The 20,505-nt window shown below is 36.7% G+C and overlaps 1 protein-coding gene across 2 annotated transcripts in view; it reads left to right on the top strand.

Moving 5' to 3' along the window:
• The window catches only part of LOC121418839 (sodium-coupled monocarboxylate transporter 1-like), a 44,453-nt gene extending 28,435 nt beyond the window's left edge, over positions 1-16,018 (top strand). The window contains exons 8-16 of one of the 2 annotated variants that reach the window (XM_041613018.1): positions 8,010-8,098; positions 9,707-9,819; positions 11,047-11,117; positions 11,953-12,039; positions 12,637-12,863; positions 13,741-13,841; positions 14,695-14,834; positions 15,718-15,856; positions 15,888-16,018. In XM_041613018.1, the coding sequence (XP_041468952.1) occupies positions 8,010-8,098; positions 9,707-9,819; positions 11,047-11,117; positions 11,953-12,039; positions 12,637-12,863; positions 13,741-13,841; positions 14,695-14,834; positions 15,718-15,825 (936 nt within the window). In that variant the 3' untranslated portion in view covers positions 15,826-15,856; positions 15,888-16,018. Of the gene's footprint in view, positions 1-8,009; positions 8,099-9,706; positions 9,820-11,046; positions 11,118-11,952; positions 12,040-12,636; positions 12,864-13,740; positions 13,842-14,694; positions 14,835-15,717 lie in introns of both variants that reach the window. The other variant, XM_041613017.1, reaches the window with a different exon arrangement.
• The last annotated feature ends 4,487 nt before the right edge of the window (positions 16,019-20,505 follow it).

Below are 20,505 nucleotides of genomic sequence, written 5' to 3'. Positions count from 1 at the left end.
TTTGTACGATTTTTTTTAAATATCAAACTAGAAATTCCAGGAAATGTCTATAAATTCGAGAAGTTTGTTTTGGATCTGTGGAAACACCGATGCACATGACCCTGGGAAGCGGTGGTGCTAAATCACCTCCAAGATTTATATGGGGGTACAATGCTATAATGTACTGGTTTGATCCAAACACCTTCATTTCGGAGGGGATTTTTTTTTATATTTTTTATTGTATGATTATTTTGCTTTAAATTTTAATTGTTTTCCTTTGTCAAAACTGCTAGTTTGGTATCATTAGTAAATCGTAATATTCAACTTTTTCTTATTTTATTTCCATATTTATTCTTTCTTTTCTTTTTTTTTCTTTCCCTCTTCCTTTTTAAGGGGGAACTGCCCCACTTATTTAAATTCAGGAGGGCGTCCCCCCCCCTCGCTTCCATTTATCGATACCTTTCCCATTCCCTTCGTTGGTCTGCAAATCTTATTTCGACGTCAAAGTGTACACTATTATACAACACATGAAAGAGAGAAAATTGGGAGAGAGACGTAAAATGAAAGGACAAAAACGATAGTGTGACGTGGTTGAATTCTCTAATTATTCACAAAGTGCAACCCTGGACATGGGGGGGGGGTCTGAACATGTCGTGATTTTTGAAATCTTGAAATGAATATCATTACATCATTATGGGATATAAACAGGGGGAAAAGACACACAAGAACATAGCAGACATTTTCGTTTCTAAAATCAAAATGTGCTTTGTTTTTTCTCCTTCTTCAATTTCTTGTCTTGTCCGAGGTTGGAGGTTGGTTGCCAGCGACCCCCTCTCTTCACGCCAGCACATTTACACACTGACGAAGCGGATCGGAGAGATGAAATCGTATATCTCCAGAATGGTCGATGAAAAAAATTAAAATTATTGAAAGGGGTAGCGGGAACGGAACGCTACAGATTAAGCCAACCCGCGGCCCCCTGAAAAAAAAATGGAGACGAGGGAATTGGAAGGGGCAAGTAGCGTATTTGTTCTAAATAATGATAATGATAGTAATAAAATAATATCAGATTTATATAACACACGTGTCCATCTTGTTAGGTGCTCAAGGTGCCAATGTATCATTTTACTGCTTGATTCGTGTGATCAAAACGAACATACCTATAATCCTTTATTTGAGCCCCTCGCCCGCGCAAACGAAAAACACTCTACGAATTTCCACAACCATGCAATAGAGAGAGAGGGGGGGGGAGGGGGGAGGAAGTGGTGTTCATTTTCAAAAGTGATTATTTTATTTTATTTCTTTATTCATTTATAGTTTTGCTTACGAGCTACACTCCATCGTAAATGTTCAAAATGTTTGTCGGTATAGCCTTTGATTCTACAAACGTATACTACCGGTACCGACGTCAGACGACCATGAGTCTTGGAAGTGTTCGACACTCTCAGTCACATTTTCTTTCGCCATACCAAGGCCCAAGGGGCATTACCAGCTTTCTCAGTTTTGGCATTATTCATTATTTATTTCATTTATTTATCTGTTATATATTGGAGGGCTTGACGTACTACTAAGGATCGAAGTTCTAATACAGTCTTATCTTACCATATCTCATAAGGTCTAAATATATCACATTTCAGCTCATTTTATTGTATACTTTTTATTTACAACTGAGAGTTGAATATTCTGGGCAGTTATTGTAGTCATGAACAAGATGCGTATCTATGATTCATGCATGCGAGCGCGAAACACAGAAGTAATTTTTTAACATACTCACCTACAAAAGTATCCATTTTGCAGTGACTCATGAATAAATATGTCATACAAATCTCACCAATCAATAAAATGCGAGCGCGAGTTGTACATTTTAAAAACCTCGGACATAAAAATGTATATTCGAATCACATTTTCAACCAAAAATTGGATGGATATATTATAAGCATAACTTTATGATGCGAGCGTGAAGCGCGAACTGAAATTCTAATTTTCCGCCCAAACTCGGACATTCTAAGCACTTTTTCTGTCATGTACAATAATTTTTTATGAGTATTATTGAGAACTGAACATATTAACCACGTTTTTTGAAGTCATTAATAGGATGAGTAAGCAATCAATCAATGTGAGCGCGAAGCGCGAGCTGATTTCCCCCCCCCCTCTCTCTCTCTATATATATATGTAACTCGACAATCGATGCGAGCGCAGAGCGCAAGCTGATATTTTTTCCGACATGAAAAGTGGACTTTCTTACATGGCGTATCTAGCAGGGGCGGCAAGGGAGGCACGTGCCCCGGGAGCCACTTTCAGTGGTGCAAAATGGAAAGAGGGATGCTAAGAAAAAAAAAGAAAACAAAAAATGAAGAGAAAAGACAAAGGAATTAAGACGCAGAAAAGGAATACCGCTGACGGTGTGATTAATACCCCCGTCCTATGCACCTTTAATGATCTTGCTTGTCCTTACCCAGAGATGAATATTCGTGACAACTTTTGATTAGTGATCTACTTATATTGTCTCCTTGAATTCTAACAAACACTCCTTATAAAAATAAAATCCTTTTTCAAACGCAAATGTCATAACTTTTAATCTATAGCTACGAGTTTGCATATTTTTTTTTATACCTTTTCATTAATTCTTGCAAACAGTTCGGTAGTATATTTTTTCTGGTTTGTCAAAAGGGAGATAAAAACTCTCCATTAGTTTTACAAACGATAATTAAAAGGACATTTTTAGGTGAGGATATACATGTTTGTGTAAAACAATAATCAGCTTGCGCTTCGCGCTCACATTAGGGCCTACCCCAATGAGATACGTATCCTTTTCATGAATTCCTACAAAAGTCCTAAAAATTATCGATGTTTTGATTTCCATTCGTTTAGATTTATCAAACTCATTGTTCTGTAACCTCCCACAAAAAGATTCGACGAAACTTTAACGTCTACAAAACTGCCCGTCTCCTAACGTACACTGGAACGTATGACTCCATCTCGCCAATCCTTCAGTCCTTACATTGGCTGCCTGTTGATAAACGAATCACCTTCAAAATTCTTTTACTTATACATCATTCAATCTATATTCTCTCTTCCCCATATATCTCCGAAGCTCTATCTCAAAATATTAGCATTCATGTAGCTCTGATCATCATCTGATGCTCTATTGCTCCCGACACCCAGAACAAAACACAAATGGGGGACCATGCATTCTCTGTTATAGGACCAAAGCTATGGAATCAATTGTCAAATTTTCATCAACAAAAACATTCAAGTCCCAGTTGAAAACTAAATTTTGATCTCCCACTAACATTCAGAATTCAAAATCTATACCCTTTCGCTTTATATTGTTGGTGTGTGGTGTTTATTTTTTTTTTTGAAGCGCCATGAGCACCGAAAGGTGGACCTGTGAGCTATATAAGCCACCATTATTATTATTATTATGAATTATTATTATTGTTAGTATTATAATTATTATTATTATTAAAATTTCCCCTCAATATATTTTTTCAGCTCACCCTCGTGCTTGCATGAGTTGCTTAATTATAGATACGCATCGTGAAAAATGTCCCGATTGTAGGTCTCAATATCAATTTTCGGCTCGCGCTTCGCGCTTGCTTTCATTGTCTGGATATGCATTATGTTAATCATTACAAAAATTGCTTAGAATATTCCTTTATACGATCTTAATAGGCACGTGCTTAGCGCTCGCATACATTGTTTACGCTAGATACGCATCATTTGCATGATTAAAAGAAACGGACTAAACTATTATTTTGTTTTGACTGGTCAACTGCCGAGTATATATATAATAGACCTACAATTTGAAAGGGGTGCGATTTTAGCACTTGCCTGGGCTTCGTTTGTTCTAGATACGTCACTGCTGACATGGGGGATATTCATTGAAACAATGCAAGCGAATAGCGCGAGCTGAAGTTTTCTATATTATGACCCGACAACTAAACATTCTAAGTAGGTTATTCTTTAAATGTAAATATCAAATTCGATGTACCTCAATAAAAAATCATTGCAAGCGCGAAACACAATAAGCTATTTTATCTACACGTATATACGAAGGTTATCATCTCAACAATATATTTTGTGATATAAATACTTGATCACGACTGGACGTTGTACAACAATAAAGAACAAGCTGTCTATATTGCGAACTAAATTAACTGATCTGAAAGGGACTATTTTAAAAGTGCTGCCCAACACGTATATAAGAATTTTGTGAATATATTGAATACTCTAATTGAATGACAATTTTCGCGACTGGGACCTACGGCCGGGCAATTTTAATCACTGTACGTAAAAAATGATGGGCTTAATTTTAAGGGATTTAGACATAAAACCTATACATTCAAAGCATTTTATTAGAACAGCCCTGTGTGCCTACATTACACTGATGGTATTTAGCCTATATACATGGAGTAGAGGAACATTCCTTCGTGACAATCAGTTCTATCATTTTTCCAGTAGGCGTCAGTACGACAACCTCTTTTCTTTTAATTTTTCCCCCTTTTCCACTTTTCTTCTTTCTCTTCTTCCCCACCCTTTTCCCTTCTATTTTCCCTCTCTTCCCTTATCCCGACAGTCACGCATATTAACCGACGATAAAATATCCAGAGTGGTGGTGGGGGGGGGGGGTCTTACCCTGTTAGAGATGGCCTTTCAATATTGACGGAAATACAATTATGCTCATTCACAAGCATTTGTTTTAAAATACACGAATTCAAGTGGACTGTTACTTGATGGCTGTGGTGATGATGGACTAATTATTCCATGGAATCTAAAAATTACAGTGATTGGATCGAGCAGAAACGGGAACTTTCGTGATTGACGGTGTGACTAGTTTTGTTTAAAATTCTGACTCAAACTAAGATTTTTACATTGTTTCATTTTTCATTATTTTCCTAAAATGAACATGATATGATGATATATATAAACAATGCCAGATTGAAGGTAAAGGATGCTTCATAATACGCTGAAATAATGAGGGGTTTATAAAAAAATTGTATAAAGAAAATCAATAACCAATTTACAGGTTTTCAGGTATTACGAGCTAGAAAAGAACACAAAAAACTATCTTCACGTAAGGTTCATAGGATTGTGTAACAACAATCAGATTGCATCTTTATACTGTAAAGAATTTACGGAAGGAAGAGCGAAGGGAAGCAGAAAAGAATAAAATAGCGGGAAAGAAATGGAAATTGAAAAAGAAATGTGATATGATTTGAAAGGTGTCATGAGCGGATTATATGGCGGAGAAATGTAAAGAATTATTGACCCCAATCATGGATAAAATTAAATACGGCTACCTCTTCCAAAAAAACACACTGTCATACATGCAAATCAAATACACAAAACAAACAAACTTATGCATAATAATTTGTAGGTCTTATACAGTCATGATATTCCAGGGTCTCGGGAGTTGAGATGTTTGGGTTTGCAAATTACTACCCTATATCTATTAAACACGTTCCAAAATAGTCTAAGACGGATAGGCCCCGATCGATCGGAGGGGGGGGGGGGAAGCAACAGGACCCGGGAGTTTCTCCCAAGTATCTTACGTGAAGATATGCCTATACCGAAGATTGTTGATGGGAACATAGGCGGCGGGGGGGGGCCGGCCCCCCTAAATTTTTTTGTTGATAATCTTTTTTTTTTTCTTGTCAATTTTTTTTCCTGCGTGATCCCCCCTAAATTCACGTGGACCCCCCTGAAACGTGTGTTGCCCCCCCCCCCCTAAAATTTAGGTTGATGACCTTTTTTTTTCCTTGTCAAAAATTTTAGGTAAGCAACTCCTAAAATTTATGTTGATAACCCTTTTTTGTGGGCGCTTGTCAAATTTTTTACCTGTGTCCATGAAAATTCAGGTGGACACCCCCTAAATTTTTTGGCTTCCGCCGCCAATGGATGGGATGATCTTTGTTGGGGGAGCTCGTGGAGAACGTAAACACACAAACACGATGGTGGATGATGAAGTTTCCATGTCAGGGGCACGGGGGGGGGGTGGAGGAGGGGAGGTCACTGCCTTTCGGGCTGCCTTTATTCCCAGCTATGTTCCGTGCATGTAAACATGCACATCGACATATCATGACAAGAGTTGCGCTCGGATACATACATGGAGCTATATTCAGTGCATTCGCCTCTTTTATCGTCCATATCAGTTTATCTCGATCGAACCAGTCGACGGACGTTCGCTATATCGTGACCAGGTAAAAGAGAATAATCAAGAACCACAAGGACGTATTGTAGTTTATGCAAAGGTAAAGCAAAGAACAGAAAGGTAATTTTGGGGGAGGGGCACAATATAGCTTCTGGAAAATCACACTCCATCCCTCCATGATCAACATAACCAAAAAAAAATAAAAAAATCCCTACTCAACACTGTACGCAGCTCTGGGATTCTTCATGTATTTGTAGACCTGGCCGTTATTTAGCGTTATTTTCTGTTGCCGTTTTATTTGCTACTAATTTATGTCGCCAAAATATAAATTCATCAAAATCCCATGGTCTATCCATAGAGCTATTGGTCTATCATTCGAGGCATACATGTGGCTTGACCCAGGCTATAGCATATACAAAATGTACAGACCAAAGGCGGAATGGACACTCACGAGTTCGACACCTGACAGTACATAAGATTCCCCAATGAAATGCAAGCGATACACACACAACTAAACCCTTTCACCATAGAGCTATTACAGACTTCAAGGCACATGCGCTTATCACACAGAGCGGACACCGAGAGAACACAGACCCCCCCCCCCCCCAACAAACTTCGAACACAACAAATCACGGAGAACTGAATTCCGCCGTGGTAAGCTCCGCCTACTTTCTTACATACATCACAAGGTGGCGCTATATAATATCGATTTAAATTGGACACAGAATCATGAATCAACCGTCGAGAAGTGCATTTTTCTCTTCAAACATTGCCTCAGATTTTCAGTTTTTAAAAACACTTCCCGAATATGTTATGATCCCAAACTTTCACATGGGTATTTTTGAGTTGTTAGTCGAATGTTCATAACATTTTCAAAGAGCAATATGATAATTTTTTAAATTGCTCACAAAGTTAAATATTCCCTTTAAGGGAAATAAGAATAATTTATTGTTGCTTGTTCAGGTTTTCTCTGGGTAACGCTAAACGTCTCATTTTATTTATCAGTGCATGATATCGGTAGCGAGGCTTTAAAAAAGTTGGAAAAAGTTTATGAATGCATATGTAGATGATAACAACAAGGGAGTATATCTTTCGTTCTTTCTATGTTTTCCCATGGACCTGTTACAATAGGTCCATGATTTTTCAGAGCGAAAAACTTCTGGTTTAATAATCATTTCCATCTCCATGATGATCTCAATGAACCTTTTTAAACGTGAATCTTGAATCATCATTGCAATGATGATTGCAATTCGTCTTCAGAATCATCGGAACTTTCACACGCTCACTCGAAAACTGTGATTTGAATTCGAATTCCCGAACGAAGGCGGTGTGTGTCCTTTGTGACTTGTCAATCAAAGCACAGCATCAAAACTATGAGTGCAATTGTTTTCTCTACGGATGTGCTTGAAAGGACACTCAAGCTCCGCCCCCAAAAAGATTTTTGGAGCTCAAGCCTTTCACACGTATACAATCCGTACCTAATTTGAGTGAAGCTTTACTGAAATTCACCTCCGGAGCCCTTTCACGCGGTAAAAATCGTAATTTGAATTATAATTTCAGTGAACAATTAGCTAATGACGAATATTTGGCATGTTTAGCACGTGTGAAATCAAACTAGAACATAATTAGAATCACGAACGCTTATCACAGCCAAGATTACAATCGAAATCATTATTACAACGATGATTCAATATTCACGTGTAAAAAAGCCCTTCGAATTCGTGATTGTGATTGGCGTTCGTGATTCTAGTTTGGTTTCACACGTGCTAAAATTCGTCATTTGCCGTGTTTCTCAGTGGAATCATCATTCACATTACGATTTTTTTTCCGTGTGAAAGGGCGGAAGGATATTTCTCTTTTTTTTTTTTGCTTACAGATCATGCCGTACATGGTGATGGAGGTGTTCGCTAGGATGCCCGGTATCCCTGGAATCTTCCTGTCATCCGTTATCAGTGCTTCCCTCAGGTAAGGAATTGTCCTGTCTTCACTTCTTGGTGCTTCTCTCAAGTAAGGAATCTCATTGTCTTTAGTTCTCAGTGCTTCTCTCGTGAAAGAAATCTTCTTATCTTCAGCTCTTAGACCGGAATCTTCTTGTATTCAGTTCTTGGTGCTAAATTCTCGCTGGTAAGGAATCTTTTTGTCTTCTGTTCTTAGTCCTTCTTCCAGGTCAGGAATCTTCTTATATTCTGTTCTTAGTCCTTCTCTCTGGTATGGAATCTTCTTGTCTTCTGTTCTTAGTCCTTCTCTCTGGTAAGGAATCTTTTTGTCTTCAGTTCTTAGTCCTTCTTCCAGGTCAGGAATCTTCTTATATTCTGTTCTTAGTCCTTCTCTCTGGTAAGGAATCTTCTTGTCTTCTGTTCTTAGTCATTCTCTCTGGTAAGGAATCTTTTTGTCTTCAGTTCTTAATGCATTACTTGTACACTATCTACCCCCCCCCCTTTGATTCGTGTCTTTTTGTATTCTTTTTTTTTTCTCTGTCCCTTTTCCTACATTGTATTTACTACAATGATATGATGTTGTCTTTTTACTATGTTTTGGCGATCCAGCCTTACAGGTTTCTGATAACCTTCATGGAAAGCCACGCAATGTATTATATTATCTAATCACATTATTTGATGTTTCTTTTATTTTTATCCTGTTTTGCGAAATAAAGATTGAATTGAATTGAATCCTTCTCTCTGGTATGAAATCTTCTTGTCTTCTGTTCTTACTCCTTCTCTCGGGTAAGGAATCTTTTTGTCTTCTGTTCTTAGTCCTTCTCCCAGGTAAGGAATCTTCTTGTCTTTATAGTTCTCAGTGCTTTTCTCGTGTAAGAAATATTCTAATCTTCAGCTCTTAGTCTGGAATCTTCTTGTATTCAGTTCTTGGTGCTAAATTCTCGCAGGTAAGGAATCTTTTTGTCTTCAGTTCTTAGTCCTTCTTCCAGGTCAGGAATCTTCTTATATTCTGTTCTTAGTCCTTCTCTCTGGTAAGGAATCTTCTTGTCTTCTGTTCTTAGTCCTTCTCTCTGGTAAGGAATCTTCTTGTCTTCTGTTCTTAGTCCTTCTCTCTGGTAAGGAATCTTCTTGTCTTCTGTTCTTAGTCCTTCTCTCTGGTAAGGAATCTTCTTATCTTCTGTTCTGTCTTAGTCCTTCTCTCTGGTAAGGAATCTTTTTGTCTTCACTTCTTAGCCCTTCTTTCTGGTAAGGAATCTTTTTGTCTTCAGTTCTTAGTCCTTTTTCCAGGTCAGGAATCTTCTTATATTCTGTTCTTAGTCCTTCTCTCTGGTAAGGAATCTTCTTGTCTTCTGTTCTTAATCCTTCTCTCGGGTAAGGAATCTTCTTGTCTTCAATTCTTCTTTCAAGTAAAAAATCTTGTTGACTTCAACGGTTAGCATGGTTAGTGCTTGGAAAATATACAAAGCCTTGAATACTAGATGTACTGTTTTGTAGGCTACTCTCTGACGGACAGCTATGTGTGTGTCAAAAAAAATATTTCTATTCGCCACTATTTGCATTTCATAACATACAAATTTTAGTACATTATGTCTTTCTATTCTTTTATTCAATCTCAATTTTAATCAATAACTCACAGTACCCTTTCCTCTGGTCTGAACGCTCTGGCGGCCGTAGCTGGAGAGGACATAATCAAGGTTTTGTGGCCAAGGCTCCAAGAGAAAACCTACACTGCAATATCAAAGCTTCTGTGTATGTCTATCTTTGTCATTTCTTTTTACTGTTGCACTACTCAAACATTGTTTACGTGATATCTCCAGTCCACTAGAAACAAAAAGTCCGGTCCATCGTGATTTCATATTATCATTTTGTGACTGAGATAAGGATGAGTTGCAAGATAAATGTATATAAATCAATGTTGATTATTTTTCAAATTGAGGCTCAATTGAGAAATAATCTCCCTCGAAACAGCTTGGAATCAAAGCTCAAGTCCAACACATAAAAGTTCATTAGAATCAATAGAGAAAAATCAAACAAGTAACGCTAAACATTTCATCAAGAAAGTTATGACATTTTAAAGGTTTGCTTATATTTTGCAAAACAATTATATGCACAACTCGGTGATCTACAGATTCGACAATAAGGACCCTCTTCCACATGTTCAGGGAGAAGTAAAACTTAGTTTCACATGACACTGAGGAGAAAATTAAAATATTTCATTTGTCATTTATAAATTACAAAAGATATAGTGAGTGTGTGATGTCCTCGGTACCCTTATTTGCGTGGAGCGTTGTGGCCCAGTGAATTAGTCTTCGGACTTTGAAACAGAGAGTCGTGGGTTCGAATCCCAGCCATGGCGTAATTTCCTTCAGCAAGAAACTGATCCACAATGTGCTGCACTCAACCCAGGGTAATAACCCGGGTAATATAGGAGCGCCTTGAGCACACAACAAGGTGGATATGTGCGCAATATAAATACCCTATATTATACTGACTAGGATGTGCATATAACTGTTTTGTGAAAATAAACAACACTCTAAAATGTCATAGCTTTCTTATTTTACATCCGACTTTGAGGAAATTTTCAGTGTTGTAATTGTTGTAGTTTTCTATTTTTATTAAAATCAACTGTTTGGCAGGTGGACTTATACTTATATCAGTTTTGATGTTTGTACTTGATTACAATTTATTATTTGCAATGTACCCGTATATGTCCATGGTATACATTTTTAACGCTCGTCACATGATTAACATCAATTAAATATCTTCCAAATTAATTCCGTAATACACCGTAAAATGCAATATATTGAGTTGGAAACGGGTTGAAAATGTTATTCGGCTATCATAATTCCTTTTAAAATAATCGCTGCATCACTGGACATATGTATCGAATCCCTCCTTTATTGTTAATTTAAATACAAATTCATAAAAATACTAGTCTCCTTATGTATATTTCCTTTCTTTCTCTGCATGGAAAAGGTCTTGTCTTTGGAATTCTGGCCATTGGGGTTGCTTTTCTTGCAATGGGAATGGGAGATCAAGTTCTAGAGGTAAATATTAGTGTTTTTTTAAGCATCCAAAATATTCAAGCAAAGAAGAATTGGGGGGCTAGGGGCACCCCCTCCCCCGGTCATTCAAAGGGGAACGTGTTGCTTTTATATACACAGTGTCAAACAGTGTGTGTCACGATTTGTTCACAGTGAGGAACACAATGTGAAATCAAGTTCACACTTAAATTTGAGCGTTTCAACAGTGTGAATCACGTATTCACATAGTCGACCATGTGAACAGTCACTCTGTCGAGGTATCCACAGTGTAAACATATCTTCACAATGTTGAATTTGAGTAATCAGCAGTGTGCATATTATTTTCACGAAGTGTGAAAACTGTGATCACTCTATGTGACTTTGTGGTCTTTCTAGCACGGATATGGCTGTTCTGCTTTAATTCAACCATTATCATTATTTCTGTGAAGTTATATCATGTTTAATTGAAAAGTCAACTCTGTTCCGACTTTGATTTACAAATAATGGTGTGGTTCCAACTCAGAATAGTTTTTTTTCTATCAAAATTCTTAGTGCCCACATCCCCCCAAAAAAATGCAAAATGCAATTCTTAGTGCCAACATCCCAAAAGAAAATGCAAAAATGCAATGGGTGAATAAGTTCTGAAGAAAAATACAACATTGAACGAAAAAGAATGGCTTTTATGAAAAGCATGACTTTAAAATCGCTATGTTTTGATTAATTCATTGATAGTATATTATTATTATTATCATTATCATTATTATTTTATTATTATCATCATCATCATCATCATCATCATCGTAGTAATACTCCAGAGTAAGACATGGCCCTTTTTATTTCCTAATCTATATTCATTTAGATTGGCATATCTATCGCTGGACTGACAAGAGGGGCTGTTATAGCCACGTTTACGTTGGGCGTATGTAGTCATAGGATAAATAACAAGGTAAGAGCAATTACACACCAAGCGATTTGCGTGTTTCGATATCTGCATACCTGAAACCATCTAGGAACATGTCCAGTCAGCTAACATGAAAACGTGAATATTCATATGCATTTACATATAGAATTTGAATTCAAGCCCATGCTGGCTAATACCAGAAGTAACAAGCTGGCTGTTTTTAATGCTGTTTTAAATTTTAAGCCGTTGTTTAAGAAGCCCGTAACTCTAAGTTGTTTAAACAATCATCTTAACCTTTTAAACCACATGTTTTAAAGTTTTTTTGACAACTCGTTCGTTTAAAAGTTTAAACATCGGTTGTTAAAAGTAACGGGCTTAAACAGTGCGCTTAAAGACTTAAACGGTTCTTTCTTTCTTTCTTGATTTTACAAAAAGTGACAGGGAGTGGGATCACACATAATTTTTTTTTTCGGCATCACCAATTTTTCCAAAAGGGTAGATAGCTCTGGGGAACCTTGATTTAAGCTACACCTACCATTGTTCTCTTCATCCATTTCTTTACAATATATATATATATATATATATATATATATATATATATATACATATATAATATGTTTATTTTTGTCCTATACACTTCAGGGTATTATATTTGGAACCGTAGTAAGTACCGGCATTCTAATCTGGATAAAACTTGGGAAGACGTTTGCAGATAATATTAGGTCAGACAGACTCTCCTTATCTGTTGAAGGTTGTGTTTTGGACGAAAATTCAACAAACCTCACTTATTATTCAACAACACAAGCCGGTATTGAGACATTGGTATCATTCACCGAGTCATCACTCAATGGGACAGCAAACGCCGAAAGGTAATATGTTTTGTCAGGGTACACTGAAGTGGGAAAGTTCGTGTATTTACCGTACTTAATCATTATTACAAACATTCAGATCTTTATGCACCATTCACGAATGTTAAACATGTATTATTATGACACTGTTTTATATCGATAGATACATACATACATACATACACAGACAGACAGACAGACAGGTAGGTAGGTAGGTAGGTAGATAGATATATAGATAGATAGATAGATAGGTAGGTAGATAGATAGGGGTTCGAGCTTGACGTCTTTCGGATGGTGACGTTAAAGGTTGGTCCCTGATGTAAATAATCATATCTGATTGACAGACATCAGAATTAATATCAACTAAACACACACACAAACACGCGCAAACTCTGCTCTATCTAATGCCTCCAAACTATACAAAGTGATAAGGCAGTGAGTTACGTCCCTTTGTCATGTGTGGTGAATGTAGCTCAAGTCACCATGGTATTATGACCCATCACTGATTCGAATCTATATAACCTATGCAATTCAATTCAATTCAAATAAAACATTTATTTTCTTCCATTTCAGTACATTTTTCATAACATAAATTCATTCATTAATCAATTTGTTATATATAAAAAAAAAATATATATATATATAAATATGTACATATTAGGTTTAAGGAAGAAGGCGTATACCCTAAAAGCTGAGGCTTGTGGCGGGATACGCCTGTAGACAAAAAAACAATACAATATGAAAAACGGGACTTATTACCGAGTACAAGCCTATCAAGCTCTCGATCCAAAACAATTTTTAGGACTACATTTTGAATAAAAACCTGTTTGCATTCCCAACACCCCCAAAACACATTTAAATCATTTTCTTTCCCTTATTTTCTTTTCTTCTAAATTAGGACTGCATTGGAAAATTTCTACTCGCTCTCTTTCCATCTTTACGGTACATTTGGATTCCTTATGACCGTGGTTGTCGCTATCATTGTCAGTGCCATAACAGGTGAGAAAAAGTCTTTTAGATCTACATTGTAAATTAAGTTATTTGGTGCAATAAGTATAGGTTTGTGTGATATTGAATTGAATTAGTCGTATGTTGCGATTTTGTTCCTTCTAAAAAAAATTGGGGTTTAGCAAACAACGAAACGAATCCGTAGCCATTCGCTGCTTAAAACATCTAATAGAAATCACGAGTACGCTTTCTGTTTCTCAGTCTTTTAGCGGTACAAAATGACTATCGCTCCCCGCTAATAAATGCCGTGGCCGAGTGGTCTAAGGCGCCTGGCTATACATGAAAAAGTCCGGGTTCGATCCCCGGCCCCGGCAGCTATGCCCGTGAGCAAGGCATTTAATCTATAATGCTCTTTTATCCTGCTTTAAAATAAATGGAAATGCTATATGCATTATTGGTAACCAGGTGTGAACTTATTTCAAATTAAAAAAAAATAATAATAAAAAAATATCTGAAGATATAAGAGGAGAGTTGTGATTTTTTTTAAATGTTGTTTTCATAATCATTTGAGGTTTATGTTTGACGCTCGGGTTTGTGCTTGGCTTAATATGTGCATTTTGAGTAGGAGCAGTTGCCACAGGCATGACAGGAGTAAGTGTCATGGAACACTTTTCTTTGGGCTATTACAATTATCACTTGTATGAATATGATTGATTACGTCAGTGCAGGAATTGCTGCGATTCGGCGGGTAAATGATATTTTTAAGTAAATTTAGAGTATAGTTAAATTTTTGTATCATCTAAAAGCTCTCGAAAACATCACATCATTAAAGATTAGGTGAATGAGTATGAAGCTTCGTTGATAATTAATATATAAATGTGTTTGTTTGGGTTTCAATGAATAGGTTTTAATGATCCAGAATCAGTAAACAAGCGATTACTAATCGATATCGGAGATGCTTTTTGTTGTTTCCTACCTCGGCGGTGGCAGAGAAAGCTTCACATTGGAGATGACGTCATTGGTGACGAACAAAAAGACGTCAAGGTAAGTTTGCGTTTAAACAATTTTTTATATCAGTTATCACTCTTCATACTATATAAGTTAAAATGCCCTTTTGTCAGATAATATAGGGCTACAACTAGAAATGAATCTATTTTTACTTTGAGACGAACAATATCATAATACGTTATTATACAGGTATAGTCCCCTATATTTCTTCAAGATAAAACAGCCATCCATAATTGACAAAAATGTTAATTATAGCATGTAGGCCTATCCTAAACCAACCAAACATTTTTTTTCTACCCATCTATTCGCGGGCGACATGTATACTCTATACATATAAGTTGGAAGTTTGAAAATTGGTTTCCACTTTCACTCTGAATTCCAAGGATTTAAAATAAATCCAGATCGGCTTTGGATAATAGATTGAGAAATAAACCATTAGGATTTAAACATAAAAGCTAAAAGATTTGAATTAAAATAATTTCAGATTTAAAAGTTAATCCTAAAGATTAAAAATAAATCCAAAATTTGGCTGCATGGTCACCATTCACAGCCGATCTGGATTTATTTTAAATCCTTTGAATTTAGAGCGTTCATAATTATTTCAGGGTATCTCCGCAAATAGACAACCCCACAGTAACTTACATTTCACATAAGGCTCTTTTCACAACATTGTGTCGATTTTAGGTAATCAATATAGTTTGGGAATGTTTCACCATATTCGCGTTAAACGTTTTTTTTCTTAACAACAGAACTACAAGCAAAAAAATGTGACTGTAACTGAGGCAACCTCCAAAAGAGATGACAAAGGAGGGTGTGAAATAAAGGTTTAATACCTCGTGTGTGTCACTAAATTATTGTGATAGTATTTTTAGTAAACATATAGGCGTCTAATGTTTATCATTTTTTTTCATGATTGTAGATTCGTGGGATGACCAACGGAACTGCATACGAAGAGATCTCACAAGGCCTAGTCGAAAGCCCTACGGACAAGGAATACCCGGCTACAACGTATGATACTATGATCTGATGATAAAGTGAAGAAAATGAATTAATATTTGAAGGGTAACTCCTTGGTTTAACGTTGTGAAAAAATATACTCAAAAGGTGAAGGATCACTGACTCCAATTGCTTGTACACCTAAAGCCAGCTTAAGCCAGCCTGACACTTGCACGATTTTATGTCACGCATTGGCACGACTCAAGTCGTGCCAGTGCGCAAACTAGTCGTGAACTGGCGTGAAGTGTGCGTAAACACGTCGTGACACGTAGTGACTGCGTGCCATGTCGGGACGAGAATTTTGAAATGTTCAAAATTTTGGTAACGACAAAATTTAGCGACTGGGTCGTGAACTATGCGCAAACTGTTTGTGAACTCGTCGTGAACTCGTCGGGACGATGCGGGAGGATGCGTGCCAGTGCGTGGCAGTGCGCGCCATGCCACGACTGTCACCAGGGGCGTCGATCCATTTTTCAGATTGGGGGGGCAAAATCATGAATCAATTTTCCAAAGGAGCTCGATCACACAAACACACACATATGCCTATATATATGTGTACATATATATATATGTATATATATATACACACACACACACACATATATATATATATATATACATATCTCACCAGCAGATTAATGCGAGCGCGAAGTGCGAGCTGAAAATTTTGATATTTCGATCTGAAAAAAAAATTAATTTAATGGACGTTTTTTAATAAAGAACAAGATATATATATCCAACAAAAAAAATATTGCAAATCGAAGTGGGAGTTCTTTTGAGGTTTAGAACTGAAAACGGGACCATAATCACCTATTTAATCATGGAAAGTATGGGTTTTTGTTACAAAAATGATGCGAGCGCGAAGCGCGATCTGAAATTTTTTGATATTCCAATCTGAAAAGTGGACATTTTGAGCACGATTTTAGACGAAGAACGAGTTGTGTATCTCAATCTCGCTTGCTGATTTCTGTGTAACATTACAGTCTTGTTTTATTTTCAGCACATGCGGAATTATTGGGGGGGCAAAATGATAGGTTTGCCCCCCCCCCAATATTTTCATTGGTGGGGCGATTGCCCCCCCCTGCCCCTCCCCCCCCCCCATAATCGACGCCTCTGACTGTCACGAATAGTTCACGAACAGCTCACGTCGAGTTCACGAATAGTTCAGCACGACACCGTCCGAATTGCACAAACTCGTCGTGCCAATGAGGGAAGTGCGTAAACTATGCGTGAACTCGTCGTGCCAGTTCGTGTCAATGTGGACACTGACGGGCACGCATTCGTGAACTATTCGTGAACTCGTCGTGAACTTGTCGTGAACTATGCGTGAACAAGTCGTAAACAGTGCGGGAGCCTCCCAGTTCGTGCCCCAAATGGCACGACTTGCCACGACAAAATCGTGGCCAAAAGTCGTGCAAGTGTCATTTAGAACCGAGAAGGGGTGAAGGGGGAGAGGACAATAAGTATGATCACGTGTACTCGATTTGTGACTCAACATATTATTGATTGCTTTGTTTTGACTCAGTTAAAAAAAATATACTAAAAAATATTGGCGGTCAGCGAACTCTTGTTATTCCATGGAGATCCATGATTATTCAGTGAATTTCCCACACACAGGTGCTTCCACTGTTTTAGTAGTTATGTGTTGCTGATATATTACATGTATCTCTGTATTTGAATTTGTTTTGTATATTTTGGGGCTATTATGGCATGATAAATAGATGAATCCAACAGAAGGGTGAAAGTTTGAAAGAATTCAGACATTCAAAATCATGACTGGTTTAAAGTTTAGGTAGGACCCTATGATATATTGGCAACTGGGTGCGTAAATTATGACAAGTGGTAGGGAGAGTTTTCTCACATACAGTCTTTGTGCTTAATTGTCGGGAATTTGTAATTTTCTGCCAATGACATATTCTTCTGGAGCAGTGATCAAAATATAACCAAAGTAGTATATTGTTATACATCCTCATGAAAGAAAAATATGATTGGAAGTACAACTTTTTAAAACGTACGTTAGCAATTTTATGAAATGAAGTAAATGGAAGAGTAGTCCTTGCCTTACATTGCTATGACAACACTAATTCGGCCAATTCGAAGTCTCCGTGGTTATCAATTTTTATAACTTTTGACTATTCAGAATTTTCTTGTTTGTCCGATATCAAACTTTCACCTATCTAATTGTCTGATTTTTTTTACCTCTAAAAACATTTTTTTTTATTTGGGGTGGATTCCTATTTAAAACCGAATGTAAGTGGCGACAATTTTGACATATTATAGATTTGATAACAATGACGCATTGATTAAATCAACTGTTACAAAAGTACGACTGTACCAAATCAGCGAGAAGCCGAAACATGTCCTACATCATAAAAATAGATTACAAAAGTGTGTGATTTGATAAGGTCCCTCTCATGAAAGTAGCACGTGTTATGCGTATCACTATTGCGAACTTAAATAAGTACTCACTTTTTTAGTTTTACATCCGACTTTGTTTAAATTTTCAGTGTTTTGAACTGTTATGAAATGAATTAAATTTACTATTATCAGGAACCATTTGATATAATTCATGTGATGGACTGCCTTCGTATTTAATATAATGGTATCAATATAATAGGGATTTTAATTTCTTCAATTTTTTCCTACTTTTTTACCCTTTTGTACGATGTACTATTATTTAACTAGTATTTCAATAATAAAATTCAAAGTTTGAAAGAAAAGTTTGATCTGAAGTCTTGTACTTTGAAGAACATAAAATAGTTTGATCATTTTATGGTTCAAAGATTTCCACTGTACAGTGATGAAACATGTTTTGCTTATGCTACATTACAGTAATATAATTTATGAGCGAACGAATCTTCGATCAACAAAATAATGTATATTGAATAATCATTCCTTATTCTCTCCTGTCATAATAATGTAATGAAATAAGGAAATATTCATGAACATTCCACGAAAATATGCATGCTGAAAAAAACTCCATTTATATAAAATATGATTCATGGGCGGCGGAACGTATTTTTGTTTGGCTTGCAAAGACAAAAAAGGGCACTTATAAATGTCAAAATGGGCATTTTGGCGCAAACGGATATTTTCATCAGGAGCATGCGTGAAGTAGTTAAGCAAAGCCTTTTGAAGTGATTTATGATTGATAAGATATGCATCTCGACTTTATTTTTTGTCCTCGAGTGAGAAAAGCGAACGAGCGGCTTGGAAAAAAAATCAAATCTGAAGTTGCCAAACTCGCTTTTGGTCAATTATGGCGCTACTTACTCTTAAAAGTGCATGTCGCGAGCGCAAATACATTACATAACATAGTGGGCAGCAGCCCGTTTATAATAATATTCTAATAACGTAGTTAATCTTTGGTGAATTTTTCTTCAATCTTTGCTAATGTTTTTTTATTATTTTTCATGGTGTTTTTACAACAAACTCCTTCAGGTTGAACTTCCTCTTTAATGCATAGCACCATTTGAGAATTTAAAATTCTGTTCTTTTTTTCAGTTTAATTTCTGTAAAATTTTCACCGATTTGCCTGTTTCATTTTACTTAATTTATCAAAAACAACCTCAGGAAAGACACTATACTTTAATGTTCTATTCGGGTTTGCTCCAGCTAAAAAAGTCGTAATAAACATGATGAATGTGTGTGTGGGTGAGTGTGTGCGTGCGTGTGTGTGTGTGTGTTTGAGTTTTGTCAGAAGTGTATCAATAAAAAATGATTATTTACGTCTGGACCGACCTTTAACGTCACCATCCGAAAGATGTGACCAGGGCTTGAACCTCTGCATCAATTTGTAACTTCCCCACATAGCTTGGATTAAAGGCGCACGCCACAACGCCCAGTTAAAGGGATGGTCCGGGCTGAAAGTATGTATAGCTTAATAAATAGAGTAGAATTCACTGGGCAAAATGCCGAAAATTTCATCAAAATCGGATAACAAATAACAAAGCTATTGAATTTTAAAGTTTAGCAATATTTTGTGAAAACAGTCGTCATGAATATTCATTAGGTGGGCTGATGATGTCACATCTCCACTTGTTCTTTTGTATTTTATTATGTGAAATTAGGTTTATTCAATTTTTTTCCTCCAAGAATGCTGAAAATTTCATCAAAATTGGATAACAAATAAGAAAGTTATTGAATTCTAAAGTTGGTTTAGATGTCGAGACCCCCGGTCGAGACCATGTGTGAGCAAAGAGCCAAATGCCGTCTGGTTTTATCCTCATGCGACCGCATTACCATACCTGCTAAGCCGCTTGGCAGTGATCGATGTTGTATCGGCTTGGAGTACGGTGCGAAAACCGGTAGTGTGACCGAACTCTTGCATAAATATTGAAAGGTAGGACGATTGCTCTCTTGAGTGGGACATGATTTCATGGGACAGGACTGGATAATGATGTTAATTCGTCACTGTTCATCCAGGGAGATGCAATTCTCTGGTTCATCTCATTAAAGGGATGGTCCGGACTGAAAGTATGTAATGCTTAATAAATAGAGTAGAATTCACTAAGCAAAATCCCCAAAATTTTCATCAAAATCGGACAACAAATAACAAAGCTATTGAATTTTAAAAGTTTAGCAATATTTTGTGAAAACAGTCGTCATGAATATTCATTAGGTGGGCTGATGATGTCACATCTCCACTTGTTCTTTTGTATTTTATTATATGAAATTAGGTTTGTTCATTTTTTCCTCCAAAAACTAGAAA

Source organism: Lytechinus variegatus, chromosome 7 (genome assembly GCF_018143015.1).
Source record: "Lytechinus variegatus isolate NC3 chromosome 7, Lvar_3.0, whole genome shotgun sequence".
Taxonomy (NCBI): domain Eukaryota; kingdom Metazoa; phylum Echinodermata; class Echinoidea; order Temnopleuroida; family Toxopneustidae; genus Lytechinus; species Lytechinus variegatus.
The sequence above is the reverse complement of the archived record's forward strand: the minus strand, read 5'-3'. Positions and strand labels throughout refer to the sequence as shown.